General features: G+C 46.8%; 2 protein-coding genes across 7 annotated transcripts in view; one reads left to right on the top strand and one right to left on the bottom strand.

The window, feature by feature from the left end:
- Window positions 1-5,036: 5,036 nt before the first annotated feature.
- On the top strand, window positions 5,037-8,826 carry HDHD3 (haloacid dehalogenase like hydrolase domain containing 3). 3 transcript variants are annotated; one of them, XR_002780571.1, is made up of 2 exons: window positions 5,037-6,267; window positions 7,327-7,749. XR_002780571.1 is itself a non-coding variant. In XM_011360908.2 (2 exons), exon 2 carries the CDS (start codon window positions 7,910-7,912, stop codon window positions 8,663-8,665), a length of 756 nt encoding a protein of 251 aa, XP_011359210.1. In that variant the 5' UTR covers window positions 6,111-6,267; window positions 7,756-7,909; the 3' UTR covers window positions 8,666-8,826. The 3 variants fall into 3 exon arrangements, 2 of the variants coding, with proteins under 2 accessions (XP_011359210.1, XP_023386834.1); XM_011360908.2 differs by lacking the exon at window positions 7,327-7,749 and adding an exon at window positions 7,756-8,826 and having other exon boundaries at window positions 6,111-6,267; XM_023531066.1 differs by lacking the exons at window positions 5,037-6,267; window positions 7,327-7,749 and adding exons at window positions 6,283-6,450; window positions 7,756-8,826.
- A 1,292-nt stretch (window positions 8,827-10,118) lies between these two features.
- Window positions 10,119-17,059, bottom strand: part of BSPRY (B-box and SPRY domain containing) — a 21,726-nt gene continuing 14,785 nt past the window's right edge. For 3 of the 4 annotated variants that reach the window (XM_023531064.1, XM_011360907.2, XM_011360906.2), the window contains 2 exons: window positions 13,130-13,254; window positions 10,119-11,832 (listed from right to left, as the gene is read on the bottom strand). In XM_023531064.1, the coding sequence (XP_023386832.1) occupies window positions 11,306-11,832; window positions 13,130-13,254 (652 nt within the window). In that variant the 3' untranslated portion in view covers window positions 10,119-11,305. The remainder of the gene's footprint in view (window positions 11,833-13,129; window positions 13,255-17,059) is intronic. The other variant, XM_023531065.1, reaches the window with a different exon arrangement.

Genomic DNA, 17,059 nt, shown 5'->3' with positions numbered 1-17,059 from the left:
GGATTTACCACCTAGGGGCCCGAAGCACTCATTGGAGATGAGCCATTGATGGGCCTTGGGACTTAGCTCAGACCAGAACCTGTGACTGTCTTAGCTTCTTGGCTTCCTGTCTCGTAGCCCCTAGTCTCTGAGCTCTCTTCTGGTTAAAATGACTAGTGTGAAAGAGAAGGTTCTTCAAGGGTATCGCAGATTCATCATTGCCAAGCAAGTACAAGTGCTGACCCTGTTCTAGATGCAGAGAGACATAGGGAGCAAACAACTCTCTGTATCCAGACCCCCTACCAAGGGGTAACAACATTAAGTGGAATGAGTGTCCCTGGGAACCAGGTGGCACACATGTCACCAGTGACATGACAGGTGCTATGAAGGTTTCCAGGACCTGACCTAATTTGAAGGATCAGAAAATGCTTCCCTGAGGGACTGACAACCTAGACCTGAAAGATGAGCCACTAAGCAAAAACATGTCCGGGGAAGAGCATTCCTGGCAGAGGGAATCCTGGGGCTGAAGCACAGAGAAAGGCCGAGGAAGAAGTGGCCTGAACTGAGTGAAGAGACCGGGGCCAAACCATGCAGGGGCTTAAAAGCCATGCCAGCTTTCTCAAACTTTTTTCCAAGAGGAAGGAAAGCCAGTTGAAGCCGTTTAAGCTGGGGGATGACTCACTCTGGTTTGCATTTTATAAAACTATTTTGACAGCACTGTAGCAAATGAGAAATTTCGTGACCTGGACTGCAGTAGTGACAGGATGGAGAAGGAATGGATATAGGAGGTAGATTAGATAGGAAGGACAGACTTGGCTTGAGCTCCTGGGTAACTGATGGGCCATTTACTGAGATAGAGAAGCTTGAAAGAGGGTCAGGGTGGAGGGGATTTGAATGAGGCAGCTGTATCTAGAAAGATTGTATGTCTCACCCAAGGCCACTCAAAAGTTTGTGGCAGTGCTGGGTCTAGAACTCCAGTTACCAAAAACAGCAGAGCTGAGATTTCAACCCATATAGCCAAATTCCAAGGCCTCTAACCTTAACCATTATACCATACCACCTCCCAATAAACAGCAAAATTATGGGTCTAACGTGATGCTATTATTAACTCCAGTAGTGGGCCAGACTGAGGGATTAAGTTGCCTTCAGGCATCATGGTTTATGTGAATGGCATCCTCTAGAGTCAAGACTTGTCTCTTGGGGTGCCAGCCTGGTGTCCCCTTCAGCAACTCCTTGCTTTATCTATAGAGGCAATAATGACCAGGCAGGTAGCTGGAGGGGTTTGGGGGGTCCTGGGGCAATCTGGCTCCTGCACAGTTCTGTCTCCTGCTGTGTTCCCTGCTCTTGCTAGTAGTAATTTTATCCCTGGGTAGAGAACTTAGCCTCTACCATCGGCATGGCATTTTATTCTCAGGCTTCCAGGCATCACAGCTAATTAGTGAGCACTAAGGGACCTTTCTTCAGATGTTTTTCCGTTTCTCAGATGTGCCATCTTGGACTTGAGCTTGTCTTTTTCTGGTAGGACCTTCCTGAAAGTCATACCAAATAGCCGACACATTCCATCATCCTCACTTTTTGCTTTGCTAAGATCCTTAGAACTACAAGCTCAGTGGGCATATGGTTGGGGGTGCCAAAAAGCAACAGGCATTTTAACCAGCCAATTTCCCAGCTAGAAGAGAAATCCTGACCTGCTCCATACCCCATGTGGACTCTGCCAATTCCACATGTTAGGACCTGTGATTTGCAGCACCTCATAATCTATATTGTTCTGGGTACTCTTGGTTGAAAGTGACAAACTAAGCAGTAAAAAAGGAAATGATTGGTTTTCATAACTGGTTTGTAATAAGGTCAGGTGTGGCTAGATCTAGGATCAAAGGCTCTCATGGAGGCCTCTGTCCCTTCCTAGCTCTCTGCCTCAGTTTAGCTTTATTCTAAAATGGCTTTTGCCACTTAACAGCAATATGATCCTTAGCTGGTCCTTTAGACTCACAATCCCAGATAAAGATCCTTTATGTCCCATCATTCACATAACAAATCTCTGGAGGTCTGATTGGCCCTGCTCAGAACATATGGCTGGCCTCTTCGCTCAGTCACTGTAAACAATGGCATAGGAGATGTAGCACTATGATTGACATAGTCTCTGTCATCACACAGAATAGTGGTGAGGTCTCAGAGCTTTTGTACCAGTGGTCCCCTTTGCCTGGAAATGCTTTACTCCAAAGTCTGTATGGCTGTCTCCTTTTTATTGTTAAGAACTTGGCTTAAGTGTCCCTTCCTCAAAATAACCTCTCCTGACACCCAATTTAAAGTCATTCCCCAGTTGCTCTATATTAGTCAGGCTTCAAGTTCAGTAGATATAACAAACGTCAAAATAACGATAGCTCAAGATGAAATTTTCTGAGCAGTCCAGAGCTATGTAAACTACATGGCGTGGGAAGTCTTGGCTCCTGACTCGTTCTGTCATCAAATCAGCACATCTTGTGATCAAAAATGGCAGGTCCAGTTTCCACCATCAGGTCCTCTTTTCAGCCAGCAGGAAAAAGAGAGGGGCAAGTGGAGGGCATGAGCCTTCTTTACAAAGGCATAACCCAAAAGCTACACGCATTACTTCTGTGCACCTGCCCTTGTCTGAACTTAGTCATATGGCCACACCTAGTAGTGTAAGCAAGACTGGAAAATAGTCTAGCGAGCCATCCATGTGCTCAGCTAAAACTTAGGGGTTCAAGTGCTAAGGAAGATGGAGAGAATAGATATTGGGGCAAATGGCTGTCCCCATCACATGAATTTTCTTATAATCACAAAAACAATGGACAGAATAGCAAAGAGGTCACTGGAGATGGGAGATCCAGAGAGGGACTTGTCCAAATTCACACAAGCCAAGGGCAGACCAATGCTAAGATTCAGGTCTAAGTCCAAGCCCAGTGTTCAAAACAGAAGGAATTGCATAGGAGTGGGAGTGAGGGATTGATTTTAGAGGAATTTTAGCTTTTTATGTGTTAAGTTCAAATTCATTTTTATATTCATGCATTATATATATATATAAAACAAGCATATTTCCATGTTTTTGTGCAAATAAATGAAAATGGCCAATACATATATGAAAAAGTGTTACCTTTATTTGTCAACAGAGAAATTCAAGTTAAAACCACAATGAGATACATAGCACCATACATCCATCAGAATGCCTAATGTTTTTAAAAGGTAGAAATGCCAATTGTTGAGAATATGGAGCAACTGGTACTCTCAGATATTACTAGTACAACCACTTCAGAAAATTAGCGCCATCTACTAACTGCATACCTTTTGGCCTAGTGATTTCACATCTAGGAATTTACCTAACAGAAATGGGTACATATGCTCACTAAAGTACATATTTGAGAATGTTCATAGCAACATTTTCTAATATTTGTAGTAACCAAAAACTGGAGATAACCCAAATGTCTATATCAACAGTAACATGTGCTATATTCATATAATGGAATATTACAGGTATGACAATGACCTACAACTACACATAGCAACATGAATGAATCTTACAAATAAAATTTTGAGCAAAAGAAGGTAAAAGAGTGCATGTTGTATTCCATTTTTATACAGTTCAAAAACAAGCCAATATGCAATTAGGAATCAGGCTAGTGGTTACCCTTTTGGGGGTAAGCGACCAGAAGATGACAGGGGCTCTAGGGTTTTGGAAATGTTCTATTTCTTGGTCTTGGTGCTGGTTGCAACTTGTAGAAATTCAAGGACATTTATACTTCTTTGCACCTTTCTCTATGTGTGATATATTTTAATTAAAATTAATTTTTAAATAAGTAGATGAAAATTTAAAAGAGAGAGACATATGTCTGGTGTGCCCAGCCTGGGTTTACCTAATGCTTTCAATGTGAGAATCTCAAGGGAAAAGTGCTCATGTAAGAAACTTGTTTTCTCAAAGAGAAATAATTTAGGCCAATATCCAGTGTAGTGACATGTCAGGTGTCTCCAGAAGCAATCACCAGGCCAGGACACACAGAAGAGATCAATGAAACCCTCCGAGGAGTTCTGTCACCTGATTAGGGAAGACACTACACACATTAAGTGTACCCATTTTGAATTGGCAAATCAGAAAGAAACTTGTTTCAGAATAGCAGGGAGCTGTCATTAGCTTTTCTGGGACACACAAGGCTCCTTTTTCTCTGCTAAAAAAAAGTTACTCAATAGAAAGGCGGAATCCAGAGGGCAGTTCAATCAGGGCCATAACTCCAGGGGGCACTTTCACATGGATTGTAATGGAAATAAGCCCCTTGTGCAATGGGTGCCCTGGGTTGAAATACTTACATAATCAGACAAAACCCTAATGGCTCAATAGACTCAATTATTTCAACAGAAAAGAATCATCTTCTGTTTCTCAAAGAGTTTTTCCATGTGCTCTTGTTTGATCCTGAAGTAAACATGCTCTATTAATATAAGGAGAAACTGAGGGTTCCATGGGCAAAGTTAACAATCTTGGAAATTTAATGTATAAGTGAAACTGGACTTCAATGGAAGTTATTTTGTCCAATCCCCCCAGTTTGCATACTGTGAGATGCAAACCGGGGGGATTGGACCCAAATCCCCCTCTTCCCAAGTCAGCCTGGGCCCCTCCCAGGAGTGCCCGGACCCAGCTCAGAGAGGAAAAGGATTTAATGGAGGGCTCACAGAGGGTCAGACGGCAGAGCTGGGAGTAGAACCTAAGGGGCTGGGTTTTAGGTGGCTGAAAAGTGGACAATAGTGGACAATCTCAGACATTGTTGGGTTCTGTGAAATGCAGATGGACCTTTGGCCTTCCAATCACCCTTCCCACTCTCACTTCTAGAAATCATGCTTGTGACACATAACAATTTTTATGGGTAAGTCTCTGGAATCAGGCTCTCCCTTGAGGCCCAAGGTCTGTGACTCTGCACTTTGTATTCCCTCCCAGGCCTGAGTCCAGTGAAGGTGAGGCAGTTCTAAATGAAGTGAACAGACCAGCCCTGGAATAGAGGAGGAAGTTTTGTTAAAAAAAAAAAAAAAAAAAAAAAAAAAAAAAGGAGGGGGATTATATGCATGTTTATGTGCTCCAGAAAAATGTCTGATCACATAATAACCCAAACTGCCACTGCAATAACCCTTGGGTTGTGAGCAGGGAGGTCCCCTTTTTCCTCCCCGCTCCCAAGGCCACTGCCCTTGCTCAGGAAGCAGGTTAGGCCCCCAGCACCTTTGCACTTGCCAGTTCCTTGTCCCTTAATCTACACCTGACTGCCATTCAGATCTTTGCTCCTCCCCTAACCACCTCATCCAAAGAGACCCGCTGCCACTGTTCATGAAACCATTATTTTATTGCCTCCATAGCACTCATCACTATCTGAAATCTTGTTAATTTCCTTGATTTGTGTCTGCTCCTCCAATGTTCCATGAAGGCAGAAACTTTTTGTTTCCTACTGTTTCCTCGATGAAGCACAGCGTCAGACACAGCAGAAGACAGATGCTCAGGGAGTACTTAATGAATAAGGTTGGGCTTTTGGTTTTTACTTTGTACACTTTGTATTTTTAAATATTTTTGAGATGAGCATGAATATTTTTTGACTTTTATCAGAAAACAAACATACAAACAAAAAATCCCGCTAGGTTTTACTGCAGAGCACTCTAGCCTCTCAGCAAATTGTCTTGGGTTAGACAAGTTTCCAACTGAAAGCACTTCCTTCCAGATACCGACTGAAGACTCTAACCAGAGAGGGGCACTGCCTTGCCCAAGTCCACACAGCATTCAGTAAGCCAGGCCGGGACCCAAATCCCCCTCTTCCCAAGTCAGCCTGGGCCCCTCCCAGGAGTGCCCGGACCCAAGGGAGGAGAAGGGGCTTGCAAGAGGGAAAGGGAGAGCGGAGAGAGGGCAGAAAGGGGGTTAAGGCGGGAGACGGAAAGGGTGCAAGGTGACCGTGAGAAGCGAGGTGAGGGGTGGAAGGGCGCGGGATAGGGAACCGAGAGGGTGTCTCACGAAAAGGCGGAGAGCGGGCCAAGGAGCACGGTGACAGAGGGCGCCGGAGACGGGTAGGGGCGGGGAGGAGCGAAGTCAAGGTGGGGAGGCTGCGGAAGGAGGGTGCGGAGGGCGGCAGAGAGAAGCGGCGTAGGGGGCGGAGCCGGCGGGAGGCGGGAGCCCAGGCGAGGAGGGAGCAGCGAGGGGCCTAGCGAGGGGCGGATTGTGGCTCCGTGAGACCGTGAGACATCAGCTTTCGTCTCTTGAGCTGGCGGGCGGCTGCAGATTCCTTCTTGATCGGCTTCCCTGCGAGGCAGGTGGGTCCTAGGCCCCGGGGTTGGGCGGAGCGGTCAGAGCGCGCTGGAGCTGAGAAGGGGTACCCAGGATTGCGGCCGCAGCTGCGACCAGTGTCCCTAAGACCCTCCCGCCCCAGGTCACGCTGTAGAGGTTTCGCTCTAACGGCAGACTTACCTGGACTTGGCCGCCACCAAGCCCTGGAGGTAGGGAGGAAGGGTGAGCAGTTCAGGCCGGTAGCCTAGAGTCCCCAGCTCCGGCTTCCAGAAATGGAAAATACGTTGGGTCGGGAGCCAGAGCCTTTTGTCCTAGTCTTAGCTGTGCCAGTGGCTCCCTGCGTGACTTGGGGCGAGTTCTGCGCCTCCCTGGGCCTCCATCTCTCCACCTACAAAGTGAGAGGGTCTTTGGGTGGGTCCCTCTAAGTTCTAGACAGACTTAAATTCATTTTCTTGACCAACTTCTCCTAAGACATGTCCCCGGATTCACCAGTCACTTCCCTCCCTCTGCAAGCACGTGGCTGCACTCTACTCTGGCCCCTTGGGTTTTTACTGGAAGTCTGAATCAACTCTGGGGTGAAAAGCTGCATCCAGCCTCTGGACAGCAGGCTGAGGAATTTGATTTCCGTGCATGAAGTCACTAATCCTTTCACTGGTTGTCCACCCAGGCAGATGTTATTACCTCCAGTAAAGATGAAGCTGGGGCTCAGAGAGGCTTAGGGATAGGTAGGATCAGGCTGCTTTGTCCTGCCCTTTGTCCTGTGCTGTACAGGTTTACCAAAATCAGATTTTTTAAAAAATTCAAATATGTCTAAGCAGTGGAAGGAGCGCTGGCCCGAGTTTAGAAGTTTGGGTTCTAGTACTAGCTGTGCTGCTGACCCACTGTGACCATAGGCGAGTTTCTGACTTTGGCATCGCTAACAATAGGAATAGCAATTGTGATCGTTTCCTTACCTTGACCTACAAAGCCCTGCCTGAGCTGGTCCCTGTCTACCCAAAGCCCCAGACTCCTTGCCCTGCCTCAGGGCCTTTACACTTGCTGCTTCCAATGCCAGAAACACTTAACCACCTCCTTTTCCCTTGTAGCCATTCTTCAGATCCCCACTGAAACTTCACTTGCCTAGGAAGTTCCCCAAGGAAGACTAGATCCAGTCCCTGGATTTATAACCTCATGGTCCATGCTGTCTTCATTACCTGTGTTTGTGTAGTTCTTTGTCTAATATCTGTATCCCTTATTATTCAATGCCTGCAAATGCCATGAGGGCTGGAAACCAGCATCTAGCACCTGTTCCCAGCATCTAGCACCTAATAGGTGCTCAGAAATTTGTTGTGAAATGAACAGATGATCTCATTTAGTCCAACAACCTTGTGAGATTGGGTCATTGTGCCCCTCTCATACATGAGGAGACAGGGCTTCAAAGAGTGACACTCCTAGGGTTGCCAGGGCCAGAATTTGAACCCAGTCTGTATGACTCTAAAGACTGAACTTCCACTTCACCTGCCATCTCATTCCAGGATCTTCTGCTGTGAAGATATTACCCAAGTCCCAGCAAATCTGACCCAAGGGTCCTGGAAAGAGAAGAGGGGTGGTCTTCTCCAGGTCGGTTTCCCCTTGGCCCTTGGGACCTTAGTTGGAGCTGGGGTAGATTTGGCTCCCTCCTACAGACCCATGGCACACCGGCTACAGCTGCGACTGCTGACGTGGGACGTGAAGGACACGCTGCTCAGAGTCCGCCGCCCCATTGGAGAGGAATATGCCTCCAAGGCCCAGGCCCATGGGCTGGAGGTGGAGGCTGCGGCCCTGGGACAAGCGTTCAGACAGGTGTACAAGGCTCAGAGCCACAGCTTCCCCAACTATGGCCTGAGCCACGGCCTCACCTCCCGCCAGTGGTGGCTGGATGTGGTCCTGCAGACTTTCCACCTGGCAGGTATCCGGGATGCCCAGGCTGTGGCCTCTATCGCTGACCAGCTGTACAAGGACTTCAGCAGCCCCTGCACCTGGCAGATGTTGGAGGGGGCTGAGGCCACCCTGAAGGGGTGCCGAAAGCGAGGGCTAAGACTGGCAGTAGTCTCCAACTTTGACCGGAGACTGGAGGACATCCTGGTGGGTCTTGGCCTACGAGAACACTTCGACTTTGTGCTGACCTCCGAGGCTACTGGCTGGCCCAAGCCGGACCCCCGCATTTTCCGTGAGGCCTTGCGGCTTGCTCACGTGGAACCGGCAGCGGCAGCCCATATTGGGGACAGTTACCACTGTGATTACAGGGGGGCACGGGCTGTAGGCATGCACAGCTTCCTGGTGATTGGCCCAGGGCCTTTGGACTCTGAAGTCAAGGATTCTGTACCCCAAGAACATATACTCCCCTCACTGCCCCATCTCCTGCCTGCCCTTGACCGCCTGGAGGGCTCACCTCCGGGGCTGTGAGTCTGGTGAGGGAAGTGGCTGGACCCAACAAACAGTAGAGACAGGGAGCCCTTTCCTTCCCGAGACCTGGCCTTTGCCCCTCTCCCTGCAGCCTTTATACAACGCATTCTGACTATAAAGCGGTGAGTGTGGGGCTTTCAGCCCTGCCCCACTGGCCAGCTGCTGGTCTCTGAGAGGATTCTTTCATCACGCCTGTGTCCCTTTTCTGTGTCCCCCCTCACCTCCAATAAGATTCACTGAGGGTCCGATTAGCTTCAAAACCAGGTACTTTTTAACTTTGTTTTAGCAGCTGGGCCCTTTTGTTATGGGAGATCTTATGTGGAACCTCAATATGCAAAACAGGGAAAAAAAGAGAAACTGGTAGGGTTGAAGCAGAGGTCCTGAAGCCTCTACAGCTAGCTATTCACCACCACCCCCTCCCCACCGCACCCTGAAAGCCTGAGGTCAGAGGTACATAGTTTTAAAATCAGGGTGATAAGCTGTACTGTAGCGAAGTGTCCTCTAGGACCACATAGTCTACACAGATTTTAGACAAGGAACACCATAATTACAATCATGAGAAGAAACTATCGATTTATGCCTACCATGTGTTAGGTACTCTGCTAGTCCTTTATTTGCATATATAACGCTCAAAGCTATCTAGTGGGTATGGGTAGTGTGACCTCCACTTTATTATGACAGGCAGATTAAGAGGGTAAGTAGCCTGCCTGAGGTCACAGCTAGTACATAAGGGAGCCGGGATTCCAACTTAGGCATGTCTGACTCCAAGGCCCATGGGCTTGACCAGTAGTTTGCAAGTAGAAAGAGATCCCTGTCACATGAGACATACTGCAGTGGAGATCCTGGGAGAAAAAGTGAGGTGTCTTAAAGGATGTCAACCTTGAAGGACACCCCAGTCATAAATGAGACAGGAAAACACAGAATGGGGCCCAGAGCCCCAGGTGGCAGTATTGGGAATGTGGGGAAAAATCACTGGAGATTGAAGAAGTAGGTTGGGTTTTTTAAATTCCGTGTCTCTTCCTGCCTGTCCCCTTTATACACACACCTCTCTCTCTTTGGCATTTACATCTGTGCCCTACCCAGTGCCAGGCACAGGGGCTACCACAGGTGAAAAGCACACAGACAGGCACATATACAGTGTATGTTCTGATGCCAACAGCCAGAGAAGGCTCTGGAATGGACCCTGAACTGGGGCTGGTGTTCAGATGGGCAGAAGGATAAGAAGGGCCTCCTTAGCAGCAGGCCTGTGAACTGTGGACTGAGGGTTGCTGTGGGGAGTTGGGCTGGTGGCTTGGGGAGCGTGGCGTAGCAGCCTTTGGGTGCCATGTGGAAAAATTTGGCTTTGGCCCAGGTTTTTCGCCCAGGCAGAAGTGAGGAAGTTCTTCTCAGACACCTTCCGAGTGTCAGGCAGTGAGGACGGGGGCATGAACTGTGGTCTCAGAGCTGCAAGGGCCTCAGCAGTCACCGCAAACAAAAAAGTTGCCAGTAGGTTTGTGAACTGGATTTATCTTCCCACTGTTCCAAGTAAGTAACTGAGCAAACTTAAGAGTGGGGAGGGCTCTGGCCCCCATCTTTGAGCCCAAGAGACTGAAGTTGTAGGTAAGATTGCCTTTGAACTGTGGTCCCTGAAGAAACAAAAAATGTGAGGACCACTATTCTAATGTGCTCTCCTTGGAGAACAGGAAAACACTGGCCTGTGGCCCCAGTGGAGCAGGGCACAGAACCATCTCCAGACTCTCTGCTGTGTATTCAGGTGAGGAAGACATCGATTTCCCAGCAAATGTACCTCTAGATCTGAGCTGCCACTTGGGGGATTTGCCCAGTTACCAACAAAGAACATGGAAGAAACTTTTCAGTGTTTTAAAACCTTTAATAAGGTCCACGTTCCTTAAGGCTGGCCCTCTTTCTCCCCTAGCTCTTTCTGGCCTGAGGCCCTCAGGTCTCTACATTATGTCAGAAGGGGCCATCGGGTGGGGTACTCATCAGCTGCAGGCGGTGAGGGTCGGCGGGGGCAGGAGTTCACCCCAGTCACCATGGTGGGATCCTCTGATTTCTGAGCAGCCGGGCAGGCCTGGGGGAGGGCACAGCTCCCCAGGCCAGAGTCCTCTGACTAGGAACAGCCTGGCAGGACTTCTAAATCCCTTCCAGGTTGTCCTCATGTGCTAGAAAAATATTTTCTCTATGTGCCATGTCATGAAAAGGACTGAGAAGCACTGAATTGAGGGGATGAAAGGGTTTCCGACACAGGCTGTTCTACCAGAGAACCACTTCTATGTGCTCAAAGCTGGGGCAGGGGCCTGAAAGACAGGCCCTCAGAAGAGTCGACCATGCACCCATCCACCCACCTACCCATCCATCCATCCACCTACCCGCTCACCAAACATTTACTGCACACTCACCAGGCACCGTGCTGGATGCCACAGATAAAGTGAACAAGACCCCCTCGGTGGATTTGAGAGACTAAAGCCAGGGAGTAGCAAGCTCCCCACAGATACCTAGCACTTAACGGTTGTACCAGATCTGAAACGGATCCCTACCCCTCCTTAAGCTGCCCAGTGGGCATAGGCAACATTTGGGAAGAGGACGCTGGGTAGAAATGTGGTCTAAAAGGGTAGTGGGGAGGCAGATCTGGGCCAAAGGTCAGTGGACGACGGAAATGGTCTGGTCAGCCACAGCGAAGACCGGGAAGAGGGGCCCAGGGAAGGACGCGCGGTGGGTGTGGAGCACCATGCCCGAGGCTGGTTCGTAGAACAGCAGCTCCTGGGCCTGCAAGTCCAGCAGCACGCCCAGCTGGGCTGGGCAACGCAGCAGCCCCAGAGGCACGTGCTGGCCGTCGTGTGAGAAACGAAACTCCTGGTCGTAGCGGGAGAAGACCCAAGAGAAGGTATTGTGGCCCAGACGAGAGTCACTGCCAGAACCCTTGCGGGGCAGCTGGCCTAAGGCCACGCCCACCTTATAGGCACAACTGTTCTGCACGTTCACCATCCAGACGTGCATCCCAGCCAGGAAGGAGGTGGTGGCCAGGGCATTGGGCCAGTGGTCAAAGCGCTCTGGGCCATCTGCACAGGACTTGGACTTCTTAGCATTGAAGGTCAGGGTCCTTCGATCATCTGACAATTGCAGGAAGGGACTGACAGTCTTCTCGTCGATACGCACATCCTCTGTGCCTGTCAGAAAGAATTCTCAGAGTTGCCCAAGGTCCACCCTCAGCCCTACATTGGTCCTGCCAGGTAGCAAAGGGCTTCTTTACCATTTACTGGCAGTGTGACCTAAGACAAGCCATTTACTCTCTCTGAGCCTCAGTTTCCTCATCTGTAAAATGGAGATCAAAGTAGGTCTTCCCACAGGGTGGACATGAGGATCAAATGAGATGATACATAGAAAGTGCATAGCAATAATATGTGCTCAATAAATTGTGGTGACAACAGTAGTTATTGTTATCTAAGACCTTCATCTGTAAACTCTGATAGAAATAAGGCCCAGAGAAGAGAAGCAAGTTGCCCCAGGTCACACAAGTTGGTGGCAAGGGCATAATTAAGACCCAGCATTTTGTTCCTACATCTAGCGTCTAGCAGTAATCCTACTGCATACCAGTTGTGCAAATTTGTGGCTTCCAGATCAGACTTGTCCCAGGGACATGGTCCCTGGAAGCTAGGAAGCATCAGATATGCAGTTTCCAACAACTAAATGGAACTGCTGGTAAATCAGGCCCTGATACCAGATTCTAGAGAAGACAAGCTCTAGCTTGTACTAACATTTTAAGGATAACAGGGGCTGGGGAAAGGGAGGATTAAAATTGAGGGGAAAAAATCAATCTATTAATTAACCTAACTTTTCTGTGAATTGTGCAAATACCGCAACTGGAAGTATAGAAGCTTCCATCCAGCTCGGGGGAAGCCTGCTTTGAGAACCCCCACATTAAGTGGGAATTCATGGAGTCGGGAGACCATGTGACATTCACCTCCGTGGCCCTGGCACGCAGCACAAGGCCAAGCCCACAGGCAGCCTGAGTCACTGTTTGTTAAGGGAGGTGAATCCAGGCAGCTTAATTCTCATTCCAGATGCTCTCCTGTTGGCCATTTATTTTATCTTCTTAAACAGACACTAGTTGTCCAAGAAAGAATACTGAACTGTCCCAGCAGGGCAGGACATGAGGAAGTCATGATTTATAGGAACAAGATTTATCTTAGACCCAACCACAGAGTGGATTGGTCTGGAAACAAGAAGGACCTGGCCCAGGTGCTCCAGGCCTGTTCAGAACCTTGGCTCCACTAACAAGCCTGCATCCAACACTGGGGATCAGTGCATGTGGGATGGTAGCTTAAACTGGTTGTTTAATCTACCATCCCACATGCACTGATCCCCAGTGTTGACCCCATTGCAAATCATAGACAGACAGACAGACAGACAGACAGACAGAAGCCCAGCTGCTTCAACTGGTGCTGGGCTCTAGCAGCTGCTAACCTGAGAGGGACCCGAAAACTGCTGTCGCCCAGAGTTGGGTCAGTAGTGGGCTCCGGGCACACTTCTCATTAAAATTTAACTTTTTTGACTCTTGTGGATCCAAAATGCCCTCTGCTTCCTCGGTCCTTATACAGAAAAAAAAAAAAAAAAAAAAGACAGATTGAATAAGGTTCTGGAAGTGTATCTGGGTCAATACAGGGTGATGGGAGAAAGACAGAAGGAAAATCCCTTTCCCAAAATTGCTCCCAGGCCCCACACAGGAGCACCCTAAAGGGGTCTGGAGCCAAAAGGGAAGGTGGACATTCCTCCCACCTTCTCCCACCCCAAGGAGCCTCAATTCCAATAAGGCAGACAATTTACATGCAGGTAAATGTCCGGTGCATTAGGACATGGAGTTGGTGTGCTCTGTGGGGGAAACAACCCGTCAGTGTCTCTAGTAAGTGAGCAGCAGAGCTGGGACTAGGACCTGGGCGTCTTGGACCTCTGCGGCAGTCTTTCTACTTCACTATGCTGCCCAGAGAAAATCTCACCTCCCCCCAAAACCTACTGCAGCAGTGATGTTACGCTTGATTTAATCAGAAGGTACAGCCGGTTTCTCTGATCTTAAAATGCAAACGCCCCTGCGAGATCACATTGGAAGGGACTATCAGTTATTTCCCCAACCATAAATTATTCATAGCACTTTGCTCCCAAAAACCACCTCTCCTCAGTTCACAGTGGACCCTGGATTTGGCTGGAGAGAGAATCTGGGAACAAGAAGAATTGCCATTTATTAAGCAGCCAGGCTCTGGGCTTGCTGTTTTCTGTGCAGAATCTCACAGCATCTTTGCTATAACCTGGGAGACAGTTGTTACCCATTTGACAGGAGATAACAGAGATTTCTAGAAGGCACTCAGCTAAAAAGGGGAGCTGGATTCAAGTTCTGCCTCCATGCAAAAAGAGAACAAAGCCAGGCTAGAGTACAGACTATGTTCAACATAATTCTTCCCTTGACCTGAAGTGAAATCTCAAAGGGATGTAGAGCAAAGTGAGGTTTCAACACAGAGCTTTGCAGACCTTGAGATCAGGCAGCAGTTCTGAGAACACACACTCTCTTCCCCAAATCTCATGGCTCTGCCCGTTAATAAAGGAACAGGGAGAAAGGTAGGGCACGTTTCCTCATGGGTGCCAGCTCTTTGCAAGACTATCTCTTACTCTACTGGCTTGGGAGGAACAAGGTGAGCAGAGCCCTAGAAAAGCCAAGAGTGGGCTCTAGTAACAAAGGCTCTTTGTGGACAACAGCGGGTCTGTTGCCAGCTTCTCAAAGCACTGAGGCTGGGTTTGGAGGAGCCCCAGCTCTTAGCTGAGGAGGAAAGAGGAGCCAATGTCAGCAGGGCTAAGCTGTCATCCCAGGGCAAATATGAGGCTGATTGTAGACACTTGAATCTAGAGAACCAGCTGATCCAGGTACTTCATGGTACAGAAGAGAAAACTCATGACTCCAAAGGAGTGGGAGTGAATTGGGGTTCAAACACAGCAGGGTGCTGGCTGGAAACAGAATGCCTGGTCTGTCCAGCAGGTCCTCTTGCCATAACAGGCCAGAGCTGAGCCCAGACGGGGACATGGCAACAAAATCGGAGCCAACAAAGACATTTCTCAGGCAAGTGAGTTCCCAGCTAGAAGGGGCTTGACAACGCTTTTGAACACGGTACTTTGAGAGCACATACCCTCAACCTAAAGGCACAAAGAACTACAAACAAATCTTGACCTCTACTAATAGGTTTGTTAATAGTAGTATGAGTTTAGCAATTCTCAAACAACTTTGTGTGTATTGTAAGACTAAACAAATGAATAACTATATCGCTGTTGTTGGGAGCTGGGTTTTCACTGTGAAAGAATAAAGGTATAAACAGAGAAAGAGAGAAGGGAAAGGAAAAATGCTGTGGTGTTCCACCAAAATTAGAAGTTGTGATACAAACTCATGAATAAATGGATCACACACAAATTTCCCAGCTGTGTCTGCTGTCCACTGAAAAGGTATGGAAGCAATGACACATCAGTAGCAATGCACAGCTAATGTCCGGATTTTGGTTTCTATATATTATTCCCCACTAAAAAGAACCAAGATCCTCTGGAGAAATAGCTGAATCCAGGTCTGAGGCAGGAAAAGAACAAATTGAGCCTGGGACATCTTGTTGTTCCAGAATGCAAGAAAATGCTCAAAGAATGATGGGGACTTGTCAAAGGATGCCGGATACAGCTTGAAGGGACCCCTACTGGCCAAATCTAGGACAGTTTGAAGATCAAAATTAATAGTATAATAGATTATAATGCACTGAGTAAACTAAGAACCCATGAGTTTATGTGGATCCTAAATAAGTGAATGAACAAACAAGCAAATAAATAAATGAATAATTCAGGAAGGAATTTAGCATCAATCGATGCTAAAACTATTAGATGAAAGTTTGAAGGTAAAGAGGCTATTTACACACATACACAAAAATCTCCTCAAATTGCTTAGTAATTACAAAAGGGAAGATATAATTGTATAACGAAGAAGAAATCTGGTAGGCACCACTTTATCTTAGTGATCAAAATTAGTATCCCTGATAATGAGACAAAGTGACATCATGTGCCCCCTGATTTAATAGACTGAGGATACATCACTTATGATATATTCTTGCCAAGAATGTATACCATGAACCTAATCAGATGAACTCAAATTGAGGAATATTCGATAAAACGACAGTCCTAGACTCATCAGAAATATAAAAAAAAGAAAGAAAGAAAGAAAAAAAACAAGAGAAAGGCTAAGGAACAATTCCACTGGAATAAAAGACTAAATGTATCAGGAAAAAACAAAACAAAACAAAACAAAACACCAAACACTGTTAAGAACTTTTTGGACATAATTAGCGACACTTGAATATGGGCTGTATATTAGATAATGGTATTATCTCAACATTAAACTTCTGGACTTGGTAATTATACTGTGGTTATGTAGGAGAATGTCTTTGTTCTTAGGACAGAAATGCTGAAGTATTTCGGGATAAAAGGTGATGCTTTGTGTAACTTACTCTCAAATAGGTCAAAAAAAAAATAAGTTTTTAATATACACACTTGATAAATAGATAATAAAAAAAAGGAGTGGGAAAGAACAAATCTGGTAAAATGTTAACAATTAGTTTTTCTAGGTGAAGCTGATTATACTATTTTTTCAACTTTCCCATAAGTGTGAAATATTTCAAAACAAAAAAAAATTGAAGGTCAAAATTGTTTTCAAAAGTCACATCAGCCTGATATTGAAGACAGTGTTGGAGGAAGATGGTGAAGGAAGATAAAGGAGAAAGAGAAGACTAATGGAAGTGTGGAAAGGTTATAGGATGCAAAAAGTAGGAACAAGCCAAACACACATTAAAAGAAGACAGTAAAATGAATGTGGGTGCATCTACACCATGGAATACTTCTCAGACTTTCCAAGAAGTGAGGTAAGTCTACATGTACTGACATGGAAAGATTTCAAGAAAGCCTGATAAGGTAAAGTAACGAACAGAAAGTATAAAATGATCCCATCAGTGTTTAAAAAACATTTTTTTTTAAATTTTAAAGTGGGGGGAACCCAACCTGCATATTCAACTCTGACTATATATAGGAAAGTCCAAAATACACCTATCTGTTAAAATTGATCGCCTCTAGGGAATGGGATTGGAAAGGGGTGACTCATTTTAAATTTTAATATTTCTACATTGGTGGAATATTTTTTACTTCTCTCATACACATGTATTGCTATTGAGACTTAAATACAAAAATAGATAAGAAGAATGGGCTGTGCTTTCTAAATACAGATCTGAAATCTTGCATGGAAGATTACAAATTTAATTCTTTGCCTGGCAAATTACATCTTCATGGCTACTTTCTCAGGCTCTTGGCTCTCAGCCTTTGGGGACCCAG

The sequence above is a fragment of the Pteropus vampyrus genome, unplaced genomic scaffold (genome assembly GCF_000151845.1).
Source record: "Pteropus vampyrus isolate Shadow unplaced genomic scaffold, Pvam_2.0 Scaffold61, whole genome shotgun sequence".
Lineage (NCBI taxonomy): Eukaryota > Metazoa > Chordata > Mammalia > Chiroptera > Pteropodidae > Pteropus > Pteropus vampyrus.
The sequence above is the reverse complement of the archived record's forward strand: the minus strand, read 5'-3'. Positions and strand labels throughout refer to the sequence as shown.